General features: G+C 35.8%; 1 protein-coding gene across 1 annotated transcript; it reads right to left on the bottom strand.

The window, feature by feature from the left end:
- Positions 1-523: 523 nt before the first annotated feature.
- Positions 524-16,599, bottom strand: LOC122275689 (sister chromatid cohesion protein PDS5 homolog B-like). The gene is made up of 33 exons (XM_043084844.1): positions 16,366-16,599; positions 13,939-14,142; positions 13,649-13,830; positions 12,842-12,968; positions 12,477-12,695; positions 12,162-12,378; positions 11,875-12,020; positions 11,617-11,762; positions 10,351-10,500; positions 10,186-10,234; positions 9,911-10,102; positions 9,335-9,517; positions 9,094-9,248; positions 8,886-9,012; positions 8,581-8,730; positions 8,407-8,466; positions 8,076-8,212; positions 7,813-7,930; positions 7,545-7,679; positions 7,224-7,420; positions 6,532-6,694; positions 6,260-6,409; positions 5,472-5,552; positions 4,713-5,378; positions 4,503-4,610; positions 3,586-3,665; positions 3,227-3,278; positions 2,989-3,075; positions 2,859-2,896; positions 2,611-2,673; positions 2,373-2,524; positions 1,103-1,527; positions 524-1,011 (listed from the first exon to the last, which is right to left on the bottom strand). The coding sequence occupies exons 1-33, from the start codon at positions 16,456-16,458 to the stop codon at positions 961-963; spliced, it is 5,103 nt and encodes a 1,700-aa protein (XP_042940778.1). The 5' UTR covers positions 16,459-16,599; the 3' UTR covers positions 524-960.
- Positions 16,600-20,049: the final 3,450 nt, after the last annotated feature.

The following is a 20,049-nucleotide window of genomic DNA, read 5'->3' as shown; positions in this document are numbered from 1 at the left end:
TCAAAAGCCTAAACGTTAAAGTAAACACCAATCTCAAAACATCCTTAATGTTTGGTAAAACATCCTTACATTAGTGTTAGGTAGATATTGAGTTGGAAAATACAGTCTTACCGCTAGTTTCTGCCAGCTACCGCTATGTTTTTTTTATTTTTTTATTATTATTTTGTTTAACTTAATGATTAAGTAAGAGTATTTTAATAATATTGTGATTTTTTTATTTTTTTAAAAATATTTAAATGTACTAAAAAAATACATATAAATAAATATAAAAAAAATATAAAAAATTTTAAACCATTAGCGGGAGCCCCAGCGGGAGCTCCCAGCGGTTTGTGTAGCACCAGTTTGCATTCTATAGAAAGATATTTGAATTTTAATAGACAGTCAATACAGCAGCCTTTTCTGACCCTCTTCAATTGACCTGAAGAGAGTATATTTTTCGAACAAGAGGATCCGCCATGGTAATCAGAACATGCCATTCGCTGCGACGAAAAACGTGAAAATAAACGAGAAAGAAGCCTGAAAATGGGAGTAACAGTATGATTATAACGCAATATACCGACATACATCTATTCCCAAGTGTAAACTGTACATGTGGCCCATCAAATTCATCAATCAGGATAAGGAACGATCAAAAAGAGATGAACCACACCTCATAAAATTACATGCCAAAACCTACCCATCTATCTACCACTAGCACGGTCATTTGTTGAAATCATCACCCCCACTTTCTAACTAATACCGGTTACCTAAGCGTGACAAGTCTGATGCTATTTTACATTCTACACATGGCTGCCAGGAAACTACTTTCTACGTTTATTAGTCTGTTTACACAATTGAATGGCATTAATCTTCTTTACCCTTGGCGCCTATAAACTAAACAGAAGGTACTGGAACCCACCATGGCACTGCCGCTCGGTGAATTCTTGGAAAGCTCACTGCTAGCTATTATGGCCACACTACTTAGCCAAGCCGTCTCGAGCCTCTCTTCCCTGCTCGATGCTTCCACTTCATCTGCATTTGATAAGAGCCGAAATTTTGTAATGCACGCTGATATAGCTGAATAAAATTTTTATACTAGAAAGTACAGGGTAGAGATATATACAAGAGGCTCATCATCAGAAACTTCATGCCGAACACGGGAAGGATTTGAAGACTTCATCTGGGGTTTCCCCTGCTTTGTGGGAATGCTTCTATTGGTCTCTTGACTTCCTTCTGAATCTGATTTTCCATCTTCATTAGCTCCCTCTCCCTCTTTTTCGGCACTGCTTGACTCATCTGCTTCTTTATCTTCTGAACAAGAATTCTCTTCATCGCCAGTTTTACTATCTTGGGGCACACTCCCAATATCTTCAGCACTTCTCCCCTCAAAATCAGGAATTTCTTCTCCATCAGATTCATCTGTATGATGTGGGCTCTCTGCATCTTCCAATCGTTTTGTCTTTGAAACTGACTTCACTTCCTTCCCAGATTCCTCCTTATCTGTTAGGTTTTCATCCAATCTTTCAGTGTGTTCCCCTTCCGAATCACCTAGAACAAATACATTTGAATTTAAAATACCTTGAACCTGCTCAAGTTTCATAAATCTGGGATGCAAAACAAAGAACTTGAATGAAATAACATAAATAAATAAAATCCAGAGTGATGTGCCCACTTTCTCATGCTTATTTCAAACATAAACTTGGTTAAATGAAAATATGTTACGCATCATATGTGGGAAAGCATTTGCCCCAATAGCTTAGTGTAATATACATCATTAGACATATGGGTTGGGTTTGAAGCTAAAGTAAGCCATTAAAGTAAGCCATTCCACAGAGCTCAAAATCCATTTCACTATTATCCAGCATGTGCGCCATATTAAAGTAAATTAAAGAATTACACCAGACAATCTCAATGCCCACCATCTGTGATGTGATGTTTTTCTTTTAATTGCCTAAGAATGCGTCCATATTTACTCAAAGAGCATATGTTTGCAGCCAAGTTTGTAAATAAATAATGAACTTGTGCACCTTTGTGTTCCATCAGATGTCTAAGTCTTTTTCTACCCAGTTCCAGTACCAGTATTCTACATGTAATGAACCATTCAGTGAAAATAATCCGCTTGATACATCACCAAAAATGCAATAAAGCTCATTCATTTTCCAACCCTCCTCCCCCCACAAAAAAAAAAAAAACTTTAGAAGGCTTTCTAGTGCATTATACACAAGCGAACAAGAATGAATTTTTTATTTTTTATTTTTTTATTTTTTTATTCTTTTAATTTTTTTTTTGTCGATAGCTTAAGTACCCACACTAGATTGAACCCAAAACATTACCCTCCACCCCTTCTGTCCAAACTTCATATTTGGATACTAGAATCAGATGAGATACATCACCTGAGTTCATTTCATCAGCTTTGGACGTCGTGGTGGGTTCAGGATTTAATATATCAGAATGACCTTTGTCCTCAGCTTCACCCAAGTCACTTTTTGATATATCCTTCTGCCCACGCTTCAAATTTCTCTTTGGAGTTCTTTTCCCTTTAACACTGAAGAGAAAGATAACCGAATTCATATCCTAGATATGTAACCTTAACTTGAAAAAATGCACCTGGACTGCAAGGTTTTCACTCACGTCTTAATTGATCCCTTCGTCAAATGCAAACCACCTGAATTTTTACTCTTCTTCCTTGGTGACCTGTCAAGGAATGAAAAGAAATGATGATATGAAGATAGCATACAAATGCTGGAACCATGTTGATGCTGGTAGAGAGAAATATTGCAGTGAAACCAAACAGATACAGGTTCTCCTCTCGAAACAATTAATTTTATGATCGGAGAAAGAAGATACTTTATACAATGTATCACAAAGGCAACACTTACACTTCTTTTGAAGGGGGGCCATTTGATGAATTTATCTTCTGTTTATTGTAAAATAAAATGGGTCAGAAATCATTCTTTGCTGAGAAAAATAAACGAATAGCTAGAGGAAAGAATGTTAAAGAATATCGACCTTTGAAGACTTGCGACCATGGTCAATCAGCTCCCAGCGCTCCTTTTCTAAACGGAGAACTTCCACGTCTCCATCATCGTATAATACCTTACATATGACATTAGTGTATGAAACTTGTGTGACAGGATTCTTGTGAAGTAAATAAGAGTGAACGTATTGGACAACAATTACAGTAAAAAAAATGTTGGTGTAAACTAATCCCAAGAATCTGAGAGGAAGAGGGAAAGGTGCAGCTTACCACATGCTTCCTTTTTGAAGGATCATAAGACTTAACTGTGCCTTGATAGAACCTGGAAATTTTGACAATGAAACATCAGGATGAATATGTGAGCAAAAATCAAAAGGAGAAGAGTTTGGCCGTCAACAAGAGGTGCAGAAAGGAGAAATGAGCAAAACGATGTCCTCAATAAAAAGGTTTGGCCCTCGAATGACAATTACAGATGGATATGTGAGCTAAAATTAAAAGATTCGCATGGTTCCCGATCTGATGGCAAGTACCAGTGATCATGTGTTCTCTGGGTGTGAGGCATAATAGGCATGGCCTCAAGCTCTTTTGCTTTTCTTGTTTTGTAGCATAAATATCAAAAGAAGACTCACCGCTTATCCATAGGCCACCAAACTTTTATTCTGCAACCAATCAAGTCTTCAATATCCCATCCACCAGCCTTCGATGTGCACTGTGGAGGAAATTTATATCAGGTTAAATAATGAATGCTACTAGGGAAGCTGTCCAATACTTATACACTGTAAACAGTTAAGCCTTAAATACAGAAGAACAAAAGTATAATATAACATGAAATATCACTTGAGGGAATGAAAAAGAAACATAAATTATAGTTTCTGAGATATGGTGGCAGGACCATGATTTAAGAGCGTACAAAATCCATTCACCTGGTAGTAGTTTGATATCTGAGCAACCATGGAGAGAGAGAGAGAGAGAGAGAGAGAGAGATGTGAAATTTCTGAGTACTCCAACACAAGTCCATTTGGAAAAGTGTTCATTATAAGATGCTAAAAATAGAAGATAGAAGTAGGATATATTTTTTTTATAGGCAATCAAGAATTTTTATTCATAAAGGAAATAGGCATAGTCCATGTACACAGGACGTATACAAGAGAAATACCTAGCTAGGACGGATATCTAAAACAGTATAATGAGACCCATACAATAACTATACTAGTTCGTGCCTTTTGTTTCATTTCATTCTTGACGGTCACAATCACTTTTATTATGGACAAATATTGATAATCACACCTTTTTGGAAACTGGGAGTGATGAAAAGTAAAAGAAAGATAAAAGAGAATTGATGAACAGAGAAAAATGCATATCATGGGCAACCAATATAAACACACACTTCATAACTGCATCCTACAAGGCTCTAGGATGACATCACCCCTTTGCAGGGTAGTATGAAAGGACAAATAGAAGCAGACTCATATATAGCATATAGATTTGAATTAACAAGACAACGATAAAGAATACCGATAGGGAAGGAAGTAGAAATATTAATGACCTTTGCCAATCCTGCAATGCTTCTCCTTTTCCGCTTCCTGCTAGACCCGGTAGGAGACTTGACATTACTAGTGTCAATTTTATCAGTCTCCATCAGCACCATAGGCTTCTGCAATTGAGGGAAGAAAAACAGTGGATATCTTCACTATTAGACTACCAGGATATTAGGTTTAGAAACTCTTAAAGCAGATTAAACAGTAGTAGAGCTCACCTCCATGTCACTCTCATTGGCTTCTCCCAATTCATTTAACTCATCATCATGATCACGGTCAGGGAATTTTCCTTTAAGTTTTGCTGAGAAGCTCAGTTTCTTTCGAATGGAAGATACCAAGTCTGACTCAGTACCTTTAGCCATTTTCTTCAGTGAAGAAATTTTTCCTTTCGTATCAGGGCTAATGTCTGGATCTGTCTCAATGGATTGAAATGAGTAAATTTCTGCTTTGTGAGAAGCATCCCCTGAATCTCTTAAAGGAGTTTTTGAAGTACTTGCTGGAGATCTGAAACCCCCGTGAGCTGATGATGACCTCGGACGTTTCGGTACCTTTATAGATGTTGTGTCACTAGCTTTTCTTTTTTTACCTTTTTCATGCTTCAGATCTGTTTTGGTTTTCTTACCAGGAGAATATTCATGACCATTGCTTGATTCAAATTTACTTGACATACCCAAGTTATCATAGTTTATTTCCCTCACCATCTTCAAGATATCAACATCATTTTCAGCATTTTTTGCTTCAGCTGGTGAAGACTTGTTCTTTTTCACCTTTTTAGCCTTGGTCCCTTGAGATTTTATGCGTTTTATCATTTTCCCCAGAGGTAATTCATTTCCATCTATTTCACTATGCTTCAGTTCTTCATCCTGAGCTACTTCAGAAAACACCTGATGTGATCAAAACAATATTTTAATAAAAGATGCTAGATGCACAACATACAACCAAAGATTGCCAAAGTGTTAATGATTGACAAAGCATACCTCTTCATCGGCTTCCAACTTAAGTGACTCAAAGTGAGTCAAGATGTTTTCATCAGCCAACCATGTTTGCCCCACACTGGCCTATTGAATACAAGAAATGGCATTAATGGACATTATATTAAACAAAAACAAAAACAAAAAAAGAAAGGTAAGCTTCCCATTTTTTATAAAGATAATTAATGTAAGTAAATTTAAGAATCTAAGGACTGCATTTAGTATAAATGAGGCAGATTTTACAAAGGTTAGAACTCAGAAGGGGTTGACTTCATGTACATATGGTACAAATGCTTTTTTCCTTCAAAGCATCCAGATAATTCTGTTTTGCCTAAATAAAACTAAAATAAGTTGCTTATACCCACAAAGCCAACTCCATGCCACAAACTAAGCAAGGCTACATCTACGCCCAAATCCAGCCATTAAATGGCACACTTAACCATGCACACACATCCATACATGGATAGATCTGCCATCATAACCTAATTACAGCGCTACAGGGGATAGCAAAATCAACATCAAGTGACATCAAGGATTCAAGTATTGCAGGATTTGGAAGTCAAAATTTTTTTATAAGATTTGCTAGTCAAAATTGCAACATGAAAAAAAAATTCCAAAAATTTTCATAATAATTAGGAAAAATATGAGGCAATGTCAAGCCAGGCATGAGTACCACAACAAAATGCACTCAGTAACCAAATATATATATGACAAGGAACAAGTAAGTTTATCCTCATCAAGCACCCTATACGCATTAGATCAAATGAGAAAAATGAACTCTTTGCAGAATTTACCACAGAGTCATCCCCTTCTTTCTTTTCATACAATTTGTACAGCATGGAGGGCATAGGGATCAACATATTCAACCCTTGCTGCAAGTCATCCTCCTTCGGGGCTAGGCGCTTGGCAATTAAAATCCCAAGATCACAGATAGCATGTGAATCCTGACAATTTCATATAAAATACAGGTAAGCTAGGAGTTATGTTTCCTTTTGTTGTTCTGAAAATTTTTTTACTTCCATCTTAATTTTGATGAAATAACTGAATAATGGTAAAGAGTTAAGACCTTTGATTTTGCTGCATCAACTATATCCGCAGAGCACTTGATACTTTGGAAGATAGAGACAATAACAGAAATACTTTCAATTTCCTTCTCCTTGTTGGTACTAGCTTCTGCTTTAGCATCTTCATCACCATGCAACAGCATGGAAATAATTAAGTGCAATTGCCTGAAGAATATAGAATAGTGTAAAAATGAACATTTATAATACATACAAGAATAGTTCACACTGATTTGCATTGTAACAATCAGTCAATGTTAAGAAGATGCCACTCACATATATTGATGAAAATGGACGAATTGGTGATAAAAATGCACATTAACGTTGCATAAGTGCAAGGCAAGAAGCGTATTAAAGTTTTTGCTCAATGAAATTAATAAACAGATAATTGGCAAGAACATACAATTCTTATTAGTGTACAGAAAATGCACATATACAGCATACAAAGGTGACCACATGAAAGAACAGACCTACCAAAAAGAACCATCTAATTCCATAGCATAAAGAATCAAGAGATTACAATGTCTTGGGGTTCAGTATTCTTCCTTCTGATTCTCCCTTAATTCTAACACACATGAAATACATAACTCTGTCACAAGACCCATGAGGTTTATTTAAAATGGCACATCCTCCTACAAGAACAGGGCGGAGGGTGTGTATCACAAGGTAGAATAAAATAAATGCAAAATAAATATACCTGTATATTAGTTCAAATGCTTTGACATCCTTGCATTCATCAATATCAGGACATGAATGATGAGCAAGAGCATGAACAAAGTATGGGAGGATGTATTCAGGATATGCTGTTAAGGAATTTCCATCACTTTGCATAGAGCTTTGTCGAGATTTTGTTTGGTGATACATTTGAATAATGTCAGCAAGGTTTTGTTTCTCCTGCATAGTAAACAAAATAAAAATCCTGCCAACTAAATCACACAAATCAAGCCATTATGACATGCATAACATGAACTTGAATGAAACATGGCAACTACAAATCAATCCACTCTAGCCAATATACCTCTTCTAACTCTGGTGGCTTGGATCCAATGATGTTAAATAAGAATGCACAAGCATATTTTGCATCCAAATGCCGATCCTTTATATACTGATGGACCTTGCCCAGGAATAGTTTTTTAGCTTGAGGGAAACTAATCTACAAGATCAGTAGCAGGCAAAATAAGTCCATTACTTTTACACCATTCTGAAAACTGATAAACTTTTATTGCCATTATAATTTTGAAAAAGAGTAGACTATCCCAGAGAAACTTTAAAGTAAAGGAGTTCACCTCTGATGTCATCAAAGTTAAGTGGAAGATATCAACAGGTATCCTCTCGTCCCAGTACTTTGACAGACGAAGTACCGCTTTTGCAGAAGCAAGCCTCAGATGGGCCTTATCAACTAAACTGTAAGATAGAAAAACTTAAACATGAAATTTCAAGTTTCATAAAACAACTAGACTTTTAAGAAAAAAAGAAGAAGCTAAACTTAAGTAAATGGCAGAAAGAACGTGATGTTATTTGAGAAATGCTCCCCACGTGCTAATATTACCTAGATTCTACATCTTTTGATATCTCCCCAAGAGAGAGTATGTTTCTGAGAATATTCAGAAGACCATCAATGCCAGGACGAACATGGGCATCTTTAACAGGTAAATAGCTCTTAACCAGTGTCTTGATTCCAAATATCTGCAGCAGCCAAAAAAGAGCAGAAAGGGGCGGGGGTGAGAGGGGCTAAGCAAATCTTGAGGATACTGAATGATGAAAATGGTAGAAAATTATAATCCTGGACATACTATCAAGCAAAACATTTTATCCATGCTACTTTACTATTTTGAAACAAATAAAAGAACTGAAATACAATTCTCCCCAAAATGGCCAACCTTCAACAAACAAAGTTCACTTCTGTCATCCCAAGATGCTTTTGTATCATCTGCTTCTTTCTGAAACAGTAAATTATGCATATACACTTAAAAAAAAGGTGAGGCAAATACAAATGAAAACTAATTATAAGAAATTCCAAACAACAAAAGTTCAGTGGATCCTGCAAGACATACATTACTGCACTGAAGAATTTTTTTTATTATAAAATCTTCAATTTCACTATCTCTAGTTTCAAAAACTGGCATCGCAGTCTCTGCTATACACCCTAGAGATTGTAGAACAGCAGGCAAGTGCGTCTTCTCCTCCAACATATCCACAAGTCTCTGCAAATTGAAGAAGAAACATCAGCTTTTGCAAATATCAAGTACACATTAAAATTGCTGAGCCGAGGAGATCTGCTGGTGATACATTAAAGATTAGGCATATCCCTATCAAGAATTAATCAGTCAGTGTTTACTCAGTCAAATACAAAACAAACCTTGTATAAAACAGAAAGCGACTTGAGTCCATCATCCTTTGTTATGGCTGCCAGCGCATGTACAGCATACTTGGCCTGTCTTCGACTGCCTTCTAAACAAAGCCTCTCCAATATAAGATCTATGGAACTGCATGTAAACAACAAAAACATAACGAGTGTGATAGATGTAGAACTTGGTATAACAAGTCAAAAATTTCAAAAGTTGCACCTTGATGAACTTGCTAGTTGTTCTCGGATGGTACCACCAGCTTTAGCTAGAACATGCAAAACACCTTCTTTGATTATTTCATCATCATCTTTAAGAAAATTTACCAATTCCCCTTCAGCCCCACCAAGAAGCAATGGACTAAAGCGTGCAAGAATCTGGAATTGTTCAAAAAAGTATTATCACTAACTCCATAAAAATTTCTCCACATAAGACAAGAAATGTAGGAATGGTGCTTCTCTACCACTAGTATGTTCATGCAAGATTGAGTATTTCGTGTATTTCCAGATGATTTTTGTGTGGCGGCCTCCAGGAGTATTTCTTTCACATGCTCCTTGTTGAAAAGCAAATAAGAACACTTAACAGAGAGAGTGCTCAAAAAATCATATAGTCGATGTTTCTCGCCAAGTATCCTCAGCAAATCATCCTACAAGGAAATGAAAATATAATATTGAAACCATTATTTTTTTTTTTATCTGCAACATTGAAACCATTAAATAAAAAGCAACATGTAGCTTCCCAATGTTTTAATCATAGTGAACATCAGCGAGGTTTATGAGATTGAAATTAGTCCTCAACAGAGTTCGAAGTAGCATATTCACTTCTTATACCTCTTAGCTGCTATAATATTAGGGAATTTCAAATCATTACGGACTTCCATTCGCATATTTTAAGTGGTAGATGAAGTCCAATAAAAATCAAGAACAGGAGATTAAACCAAGGGCCTCCAATTCCCTGCCTGCCCATTTCCTCCCAACCATGTGGCCTGAACAAAACCAGTTCTAGAATCCAAGGTATTACTCAGTAACGTAACTCATACCCGGGAAGTACAAGCTTGATTGAAGCTAGTGTTTGGATCAACTAGATTTGTTAAAATCTTCCATATATTAGCATCTTTCAATTGATCAAGAATCTGGTAATTCTCTTCCGCCTTTGCAGGATCAGCAAACGAGCGAGACATAATTCGGAAGCAGAAAATGACTTTTTTTTGGATCTCAGGAACATCACCATCCTGTATTTGAATGACAATTAATCACTTTGATTTGATAGTGCTCATAAAAGTTCAATAATTTCAAACTTTTAATGTATACGAACCTGATTCATTTGCCTAAGAGACAGATACCTCTGCATCTCTTGTTGTACCCTGCAATGGAAGAGAAAATCCCCCAAATCAGTCCACAATGCATCAAAATCAAAACTGAAATATTTGGAGATCTATCAAAAGTCACATTGAATTGCCCAATGTTAAACAAAGGTTACCTTTGTTTCTGCTCCAGTATCTTCTCAAGGGCCTTCACCTCCACTTTATCAAATCCCGAGAAAACTCTTACCCAATGTTGAACTTTATCTTTGATGGAGGACTCAGTTGGGAATAGAGACCCACACAGAACAGACTCAATTATATCTGATCTGAACAATTTAAGTAATTAAGAACATGAACACTCACCAAAAAAGAAACAAATTTTGCATTAATAATGACACTCATGGAGCAAACCATCTTCTCAGCACCAAATCATATAAAGAGATAGCTACTACTACCATTTCAATTAGTTAATATACATCTTTACTACTTGTAGTTCACAAGAAGAGAAAATACAAGCAACCTGCCTACCAATGACAACAACAGAAAACTTTTATGCCCTTTTCAAAAAGCCAAATATAGGATGACAAAATAGACGCAATAGTTAAAGAATGACCAGTCCATAGAGTGTATACACACACATCCCTGCCCCCTTATAGCTAAAAACATTTTCAAATTAGCAGGCACAATATTTTCATGCAACTACAAGCACAAATGGATCTCTTTACAGGATTCACATTAGCCTAGGAAATTAACATCACTATGAATTCTTATGGTACAACCTTCTTGTTAAATCATTTTTTTCATATCAGAATATTAGGAAAATCAACATACAAGATTCTGTCACTATGATGCTTCGTATTCTAAAAGCCAAAGAAAATTTACATTATTCCGACCTTTTCATTGACAGAAACCAAGGCAGTTAATTTCATGCTTGAATAAAAATGGAAATTTCGCTTTTGCCAAAAGGTGAATCTCCAAATGAATCCTAGAATGAGGGAAATTAACAAAGGCAAGTCCCAGCATGTAAGTTGAACCAGACTGTCTAATATATGACAACTTTCACACCAGGATTAACTAATGGGCCAACCTTGATTTAGTACCTTTATGCAATACTCATGGATGTACTGAACGGACTACTAAAAGGAGGTCTCCGGGTGTCTATTACTGGTATATGTAACTGTCTAAACAGGTGAAACCAAAAGAGTAGATGAAACTTTGTTCCTGTAATTACTTATATGTTACTTGGGATTTACTAGTTGTTCCTAGAGGCTCACAAGATGATATTATCATAATCCACTAGTGAAGTTCACAGCAGATAAATACTTCATTCATATCAAATAAAAAATGGAAACCAAATGGCTTCCCCTTGCTTGATGTTAAATACCATTAAAAAGCAGACGACAAAAAAAAGACCTGTGCAGCATCGGAAATTAATATTTTACCTGAAATCTTTGTCATAAAAACATCTCAAAATCTTCCCAGGAATCCAATCGAAATCATCAGGATTGATTGACCTATCAGAGAACTTCACAGAATAGACCTTGTATATCTCAGCCAACCTCTCCATGGTATACTTTTTAACAAGCAGCTGGAAATTCAGAGTAAGAAAATATTGGAATAACAACAACAATTTCTAGGTAGTTTGAAAAGAAAGGGAAAAAAAAATAAGCACAAAGAGAGATAAGGGAGAGAATTTGTACAGATTTGTCCCGAAGGCGCTCGGCAACAAGTTTTACAGTTTCAAGCGGAATTGCATTTAGAGTATGGCATGCCACATCACATATTACAGCTACAACTTGTTGTCGAACATTTTCATCGAAGTCCAACAGCCTGTCACAAAGTGCAGCTACAAAATGTAGACCAAGATCAAAGTCAGTGGATGTTCTCTGATAGATCAAAGTCAGTGGATAGATTGGAGTTCGTGGATGTTCTCTGATAAGTACATGTTAGACGAATGTATATTGGTAAATCAATTAAATTTACTTACAAATGACTTGTGGAGCTTCAGCCCTTAATGGATCAGACAGAAGACAGCTCTTAACATGTTCAAGGACACACACTCGAACCTCAACAACTCTGTCAGTCAACCTCTTCAAAAACTCTGAAAAGATTGGCTGAAAGGCTTCAGAGATAGCAGCACTTGGCAGAGCAAACAGGTCTCCAACTAACTTTACAGCTTTTAAACGTGTATCTAGCTGATCAGTCTGCAGATGTTGAAATTATAACAGAGAAGCATTTGTCATCATTCAATAACATTAAATAGAGTAAGCACAGAAACATAGGCTGCTGAATCAGTAATTACCAGTAGCTCTCCTGTAAGGTATGGGACAACTCCGAATAGGATCTGCGGAGCACAACGATATATATCATAAATAACTTCATGGTAGTCAATATGACTGTTCACCAACTGACTATCTCCTGATATTGATGATATAAGGAACTGTTTTATGCCAGCTTCGAGTTTTACTGCACATTGCTCAATAATATTCATTGCAAGCCTCCTAGCAGCAGTGGTAACATCCTGGAATTCAAGTTCAAGAAACATCAACTCCCTTTTAAAGTAGTACTGCAAGAGATAATTACATTATAGCAGCACCATGCATCTTACATATAATAAAAAAAAATCAAACAAATGCAATATATTAGCATAGAGAAAGTGGTACTTACACTTCTATTCCGACCCAATATAGACAATATAACAAATAAGAGATCCTCCCTGACATCCTCACTCTCTTCTAAGAGGACGACCATGATTGTTTGCATTGATGACAGAATACTTTCTGGATGATCATCACTGCACATGAGACAAAATTTTAGCAAAGCAGTAACTAAATTAGGAGAAGAAATTCTAACTCCTTTAAAAAAGAACAGTAGTAAAAAGCTAAGAGCAAGCGCACATCTACCTACGAACTCTCATTGCAAAACATAGCCACTATTGCAGAAAAAATTAACCATTTGAGAGTTTATAATGGAATTTAAAAGTCTAAACGAATCTAAGAGTCATATTCCAACATATTACTGACAAATGACTAACGTGAGCTGGTGACAAATCCGTATTTTAGGCTTTTAGCTCAGCAACAAGTTAAAAATCCATCATTCAATTCAAACGTACAACTCCTTTACTCTATTAACACATACACATGTAAAATGTGTCAAGTCTAGCACAAAAAGAAAGAGATGGCTGTTTCGGGGTTTTCTCATGACTTCTCCAAAGTTCACACATCCATGCCCCCATTCCCACAGATATATACAGTTTCGGAAGTTAATTTTCATTAATCAGCATAGACATATACAGCCACCAAATAATTGAAACAGAAATCACTATCTTTATAAAGTAGAACTTCCATCAAAAAAAAGATTTTGATAAGTAAACGGTAGTATTAATAATAATAGGCATAGCCCAAGTACACAAGAAGGTATACACTTCCATCAAAATTGATCCAAAATTATTAACAATAATGGAGAAAGATTAACCTGGCAACAGAAAAAAATGTAGTGAACATTTCATTCACCAGATCATCACATTCGAGATCCAACATTACAACACACGACCTATATTTTGCAAGAGTCTCCAAGATGACCACTCTCCTACTGAACGATGGACCACTTGTATCACTTAACCCACTAAAAGTGCTTACAATCAAGTGAAAGATATCCTGCAAACAGACCCAACACCAATTAGGTGGGAGTATAATTTCAAATATAGGGGTCAAATGGACATGCATGACCAACTTCATCACTTGCCAAGTATAAAATAAATGCACCTTCAGAACATCATCTCCGTATGGGGCTTCCGGTGCAGTAATGCGGGTTATCTCACAAATACAGGTTGCAACTAGAAGCTTGACATCCCTATCTTGATGCTTCAGCATTTCTGGCTTGACAATTGAATTAAGAAATGGTTGCATTGACTCCAAGATTGAAGCTGATGGTGATTGATCAAATTCGGCAAGACATGTTGCAGCTTGCTGCAAGTTGACATAAAAAGTTGCATGATATATGTTAGCCTAATGAGAAACCTACCTCACATATGACATTTCACAAGTTTCATACTTATCTAAAATCTCACAATTTTCAGCAGCTAACAGAGTTAATTGAATATTGTGTAAGATCTAATGGATTGAATTGAAGACAATGGAAGAATTATGTCTTTCATTGTCCTATGATAAAAAAAATTTAGAAAGTGTTTTAAGTACTAAAGTTTGACAAGAAATATTTACAGCGACCTAGAGAATGATATAGGACAGCTAATAATGACAAAAAGATGACTAAATTTTTCTACACACACAAATAAGGAAAAAAAAAAAAAGAACAAATAAAACAGTTAGACCTGAACAAACAGGACGTCGTAGAAAAACATGCTTTACATGCAAGCAGTAGGTTTCGGTTCAACAAGCTCAATCAACAAAATTTCAGACGGGAAAGTTATTTGATAAAAAGATTTGGTTGTTCAAGTTACAAAATCAGAAGTTTATTTCATAAGAGAAATAAAAGCTAATGAAATTCCAGTTTCATTGATATCTTGTGACTGTCTGATTACTATGCATCGGTAAAGCACCAAGAGGAAATTTGAAAATATGACGGTTTAAGAGAAATAAAAGCTAATGAAATTCCAGTTTCATTGATATCTTGTGACTGTCTGATTACTATGCATCGGTAAAGCACCAAGAGGAAATTTGAAAATATGACGGTTTTACACTATCATTATATCTATCCTAATTGTTATCTACTTTCCCCTCAGTTATCACATCATGTCTTTCAATATAATGACCACAATAGTGAAATGCAACTTGTGGCATCTTCCTTCTCATATTTTCTCAAAAAAAAAAAAAGCATCTTCCTTCTCATAGCACTTTGTTATATCTTATAACGGTCTTACTAGAACTGGGAAAAAATGATTACCTCAACCAGAAATATATCCTCAAGAACAAAGATTAGTTATCCTTCCAGTCCAATGACAGCCAAATTCAAACAAAAACAGCATTCTCAGCTGTTAGCGGCAACCATAGAATGAAGAGCCAACAAACTATCATGGCCAAATATTTACTTATTGTACAATGACCACTGAGCTCCTTAAGTTTCAGTCTAATGAGATCAGTATGATACATGGAAGCACCAGTGCAACTCTCAAACACTAAATGAAAACTGGGCCCTATTCATTGTGTCAGACAAAAAATTGCTTGACCAATAGATTTTCATGTCAAGATAATCCTAAGCACATATGCTCATTGAGCTTGCAGCACTAAGATTTTAATACAGTATTACAGCTCATTGATCTTGAAGCAGAGAACAGTATAAAGCATAAATTGACTTCTATGCTCTTGCTAGATAAAATATCTACAAGCTCAAGCGCTCTAATGAGCATAATTAGAAGTAGAAATCAAACCTAAACCACCGGGGTGGGGAGTGTCACTAATCTTTTTTCCAAATTAATTCATACCATATATCTCTTTGCACATCACAAACAGGGGTAGCCTGACTCCAGAACAATTGGCATAAACAATCTTATTTGGATCAGACACGCTCAAGATTCAGTTAAAATCATGAGTTTATACCTCAACAAATCCACCTTTCATAGTGGTTTACCATCACTTAACGATCTTAACCACAAATAACTGCTTAATTTGAGTTGAGAAATTTGGTCCTCAGAAACCTAAAAAATAAGATTCAGAGTCTCCATTTCTTTTGTTTTCCTTGGCTAGCTACAGAATTAATACCCATTACCAAAACAAAAAAACTCCACCATAAATACCAACTATTTAATTTATCAAAGGGATTCAGAACAATGTGCAAAACCCCCAATTAAACGAATTCTCTCCCCACTTCCATCAAAGAGATTAATTTCTACATTATGAAGTCTAAATTCAATAAAGTCTTATGTTTAACGTAGAAAATAAAAAGAATAAATATGAACTTAAATTTGTAAACTTTTACACAGTTTAGCTCATATAACATTACAAACTCTTGTTGAATTAACAATATAATAATATTTGGATTAATTTAGCTTCCTAATTCCGTTTCAGAGAAGAGAGGAGAAAATACAAAACAGTTTCACGTAAGAGTCAAATTCGCGCTTTCTTAGTGTCTTTTCCTCGCGTTTCTCGGAAACCAAACAGACGGGAACCGGACTAACGAGCGGAGCAAGGGAATTGGAAGAATCGAAGCAGGAGAGAAAAGAGAGGAATGCATACCTTCAAGAGCCTGACGAGAGCGTCTTTAGTAGAGGGAGGAGTCTCGAGCTTGGATCCGACCTCCTTAAGCTGCTGCTGAATTTTTTGAGCCATTTCTTTGGGATTAGCAGACGGTGTCGTTCAAGGGTTTTACGAGCTCTTCGGTCATGGCCTGGAAGGAGGGTTTCGTTCTCTCTGTTTCTCTCGGTCTCTCTCTGTGTCTGGGCTTTCGTGTTTCGAATAACTAGTAAGCGTGCGAAACGACCTCCCAAATATAAACGAAATTTCACGAGATGCTGACTTCACAAATTACAAGTGGATATCATCTATCCGATATTTCGTATTTCGGCTTCTACCTCTTTCAGTTGGGTTTTTTGCCCCGATGCGCCTCTAACTTATCTTATTTTCTCTTACGCCCCCGCCCATAGTTATTCGACGTTAATGAGTTAGAACTAGGCCTCTTTGGATACAAACGTTCGTTCAACTAATCTCATTTATCATTATAATTTTCTTAAATTCTTACATAAAATATAATAAATAATTTAATTTTTATAAATCTCAAAATAATAACTTTCTTTTCACGTAGGGGCACCAAAAAAGTTTGTATTCACCTCTCCTCATATGGATTGAATAGATTAGGGTATAAAATTCAGAAATTACGTCAACTTTCCAATCATAAACAACTTTAAGGAATGTGGCATTCCATTGAGAGGTGTCATTAGAATAGTGAAAGAGGTCTGCAATCGAGACTTATTTCATACTTGTTATGTCAAAGAAGTTTGGATAATATTCGTCAAGTGCTCTATCACCACACCATATGTCATTTCAAAATTTGATATAGGACCCATCACCTATTTTGAAATGGGTAAAACTAGAAAATATATTCCATCCACATCTTTTGTGCTTCTAGAGCCCCATCACATATGATCCACTCACTTCATTCGAGTACCAACCTCCCATGATTTACCATACTTTGAATCTAAAACCGATCTCCACAAAGCTCCATCTCGTAGGAGATATCGCCATAGCCATCTACCCAACAATGCCTTGTTAAAAACCTAAAAATTTCAGATACTCAAGCCTCCTTGATAAGTTAAGGAACAAACAGTGGCCCATTTTACCAAATGAAATTTAAACTCATCATTCATCCCTCTTTATAGGAAATCCTACTGTATTTTCTCCATCCGATAAGCTACATGTGATGGAAGTGGAAATAAAGAGAGGAAATAAGTCAGTAGATTGGATAGGGTACTATTAATTAGTGTGACTCTCTCACTTTTATATAAAATACATCCACTTCCAACTAACAAGTTTCCACTCCATCTTTTCTAGGACATCATTCATCATTCCAAATGGGTATCGATTTGTAATGAGCACCTAACGGGAGGCCAAGATATTTTATGGATATATGAGATATCTTACAACCCAAGATAGAAGCCATATTGTCCACATTTTGCACTTTCCTCACTAGAATTACATCTGATTTGCTCAAGTTTACCTTCAATCTGGAAACAACTTCAAAGCATAGAAAGAAAGCACTCAACGCACGAATATGATCATGGTTGGCCTCACAAAATACCAAGGTATCATCGACAAATAAGAGATAAGAAATATTAAGAGAGCCAATATTGGCTTCCCCTATTGAGAAATTGGATATAAAGCCACCCTCTACCACATTGTCAATCATTTTGCTTAGTGCTTTCATTATGAAAACAAAAAATAATGGAGATAAATGATCCATTCTCAATCCTCACGAGCTTTGAAAGAAACTACTTGTGCCATTAATCAAAATAGAGAAGCGTGCAATAGAGATGCAATGTTTGATCCATGAGCACCACTTCACCCCGAACCCATACCCCCCAAGCATATAGAGTAAGGCCTCGTTTGGTTTCATAAATAGTCTCAATCCATCTCATCTCATCTTATCTTATATCATCTCAAAATCTAAACACCATTCAACTACAAACACTGTACAATTTCAATTTTTCAACTTTTTTTTAATTATTACCTAATAATTACAATTTTTCCAAACTTTCAAACAAAACATAAAAAACAATTCAACATTTTCAAATTTCAAAACAAAAGTTATATTCTAACAATAATTTAACTTTATAATATTTTTATCTAACTTTTTCTCTCTCATTTTCCAAAACCTCATAAAATATCTTAACTTAAACTATTTCACTATCATTTATAAACTATCTTACTACTATTCACATATTTCTCATCTTATCTGTGTAACCAAATGAAACCTAAGAAGCTCCAATTGACTCAATCACAGGCTTTTTCCATATCTGGTTTGCAAAGAAGCCCTGCCTCTTCTGACTCAAGTTTACTATCCAAACATTCATTGGTAACAAGCACCACATCAAGTATTTGCCTCCCCTTCATAAAGGCATTTTGGGATTTTATATTACTTTCTCCACCACCATGTTTAATTTGTTCGCCAAGACTTTTGAGGTGATTTTGTACATCTCACTCATCAAACTTATGGGGGCGATAATCTCTCTCCTCAACCACCCCTAGTTTTTTAGGAATAAAAGCAATGAATGTGATATTTAGGCTTTTTTCGAATTTTTCATTTTCACGGAATTCTTGAAAGATCCCATATAATCACTCTTGATCACTTCCCAACAGAATTGAAAGAACACCATAGTGAAGCCGTCTGGACCTAAAACTTTGTCACCTGCCATACTTTTAACCGAACCTTCATTTCTTCAAAAGGCCTCTCAAGCCATCATTGTTGATCGATAGTATCAAAAGTAAGTCCGTCTATTCTTGGTCGCCAAGAGAATTATTCCAAAAGTAAGTTCTCATAGTAGTCGACAATGTGATCATAGACTTCGGTTCAGCTAGAGATAGTCACCCCATCCGCGAACAACGTATCAATGGTGTTGTTTTTCTAATGTGAGTTATTCACTCGAAGAAAGAACTTGGTACATTTATCATCCTCCTTTAACTAGAAGACTCTTGATTTTTGTCTCCAATATATCTCTTCCATGAGAGAGACTGACGCTGGATAGAATATAAATTATTCTGCAAGCTAGTTTCAATAGATAATTCACAGGAAATGAAGACAAGAGAATCACTCAAAACATAGAAAAAACAACTTTGATGTTCAATTTAAAATGATCAAAATCCAAGAATGTCGAAATCAACCTATAAGCCAGGTTGTAATAGCTGAAAATCGAAAATATCAAAATTTTACTAAAAATAGCAAAATCTCAATAATCACACCAAAAGTAATCTAGCAAAAATCTTACCCAAATTGGGTTAAGAATCACTTCCTAAATGATAAATGAAATATTATCATAAAAAGAAAAAAAAAAACTAAAAATGGGGATACAGAGGGGAAAACAGTAGATCTTGACTTTGAAAAAGATGCATACCGAGCATAGCTTGGTGACCACGACATGTGGGTTGAAAAGAGCTTTCTAGATTGGGGTCATATGTGCGATTTTGATACCCATAGCTAAAGTTATAGCCAAAATACCGAAACACGCCCAAAACTCCCCCAATCAAGAAAAGATTATTATTTCTTGCCATCTTTTGTGTGCTGGTCTACCGCCTCAAGGTATTTTAATGCCATCAATGTGCAATTTGACAACTCAACATCATTTTACTCGAATCCTCTTGCATCAGAGACCCTCTCAATTTCTACATACACTTGAGTTTTGTGAACCCTTTCCACTTCTGACATTTCCC

The sequence above is a fragment of the Carya illinoinensis genome, chromosome 9 (genome assembly GCF_018687715.1).
Source record: "Carya illinoinensis cultivar Pawnee chromosome 9, C.illinoinensisPawnee_v1, whole genome shotgun sequence".
In the NCBI taxonomy this organism is placed as follows: domain Eukaryota; kingdom Viridiplantae; phylum Streptophyta; class Magnoliopsida; order Fagales; family Juglandaceae; genus Carya; species Carya illinoinensis.
Note: the sequence above shows the minus strand (reverse complement) of the source record. Positions and strands in the feature narration are given on the sequence as shown.

Coding starts and splice junctions, on each gene's coding strand:
- LOC122275689 (XM_043084844.1), bottom strand. CDS start 16,458: ATGGCTCAAAAAATTCAGCAGCAGCTTAAGGAGGTCGGATCCAAGCTC. Junction 10,103..10,185: donor CTCTTAGGCAAATGAATCAG/GTTCGTATACAT, acceptor ATTCAAATACAG/GATGGTGATGTTCCTGAGAT. Junction 9,013..9,093: donor CAACTAGCAAGTTCATCAAG/GTGCAACTTTTG, acceptor GTTTACATGCAG/TTCCATAGATCTTATATTGG.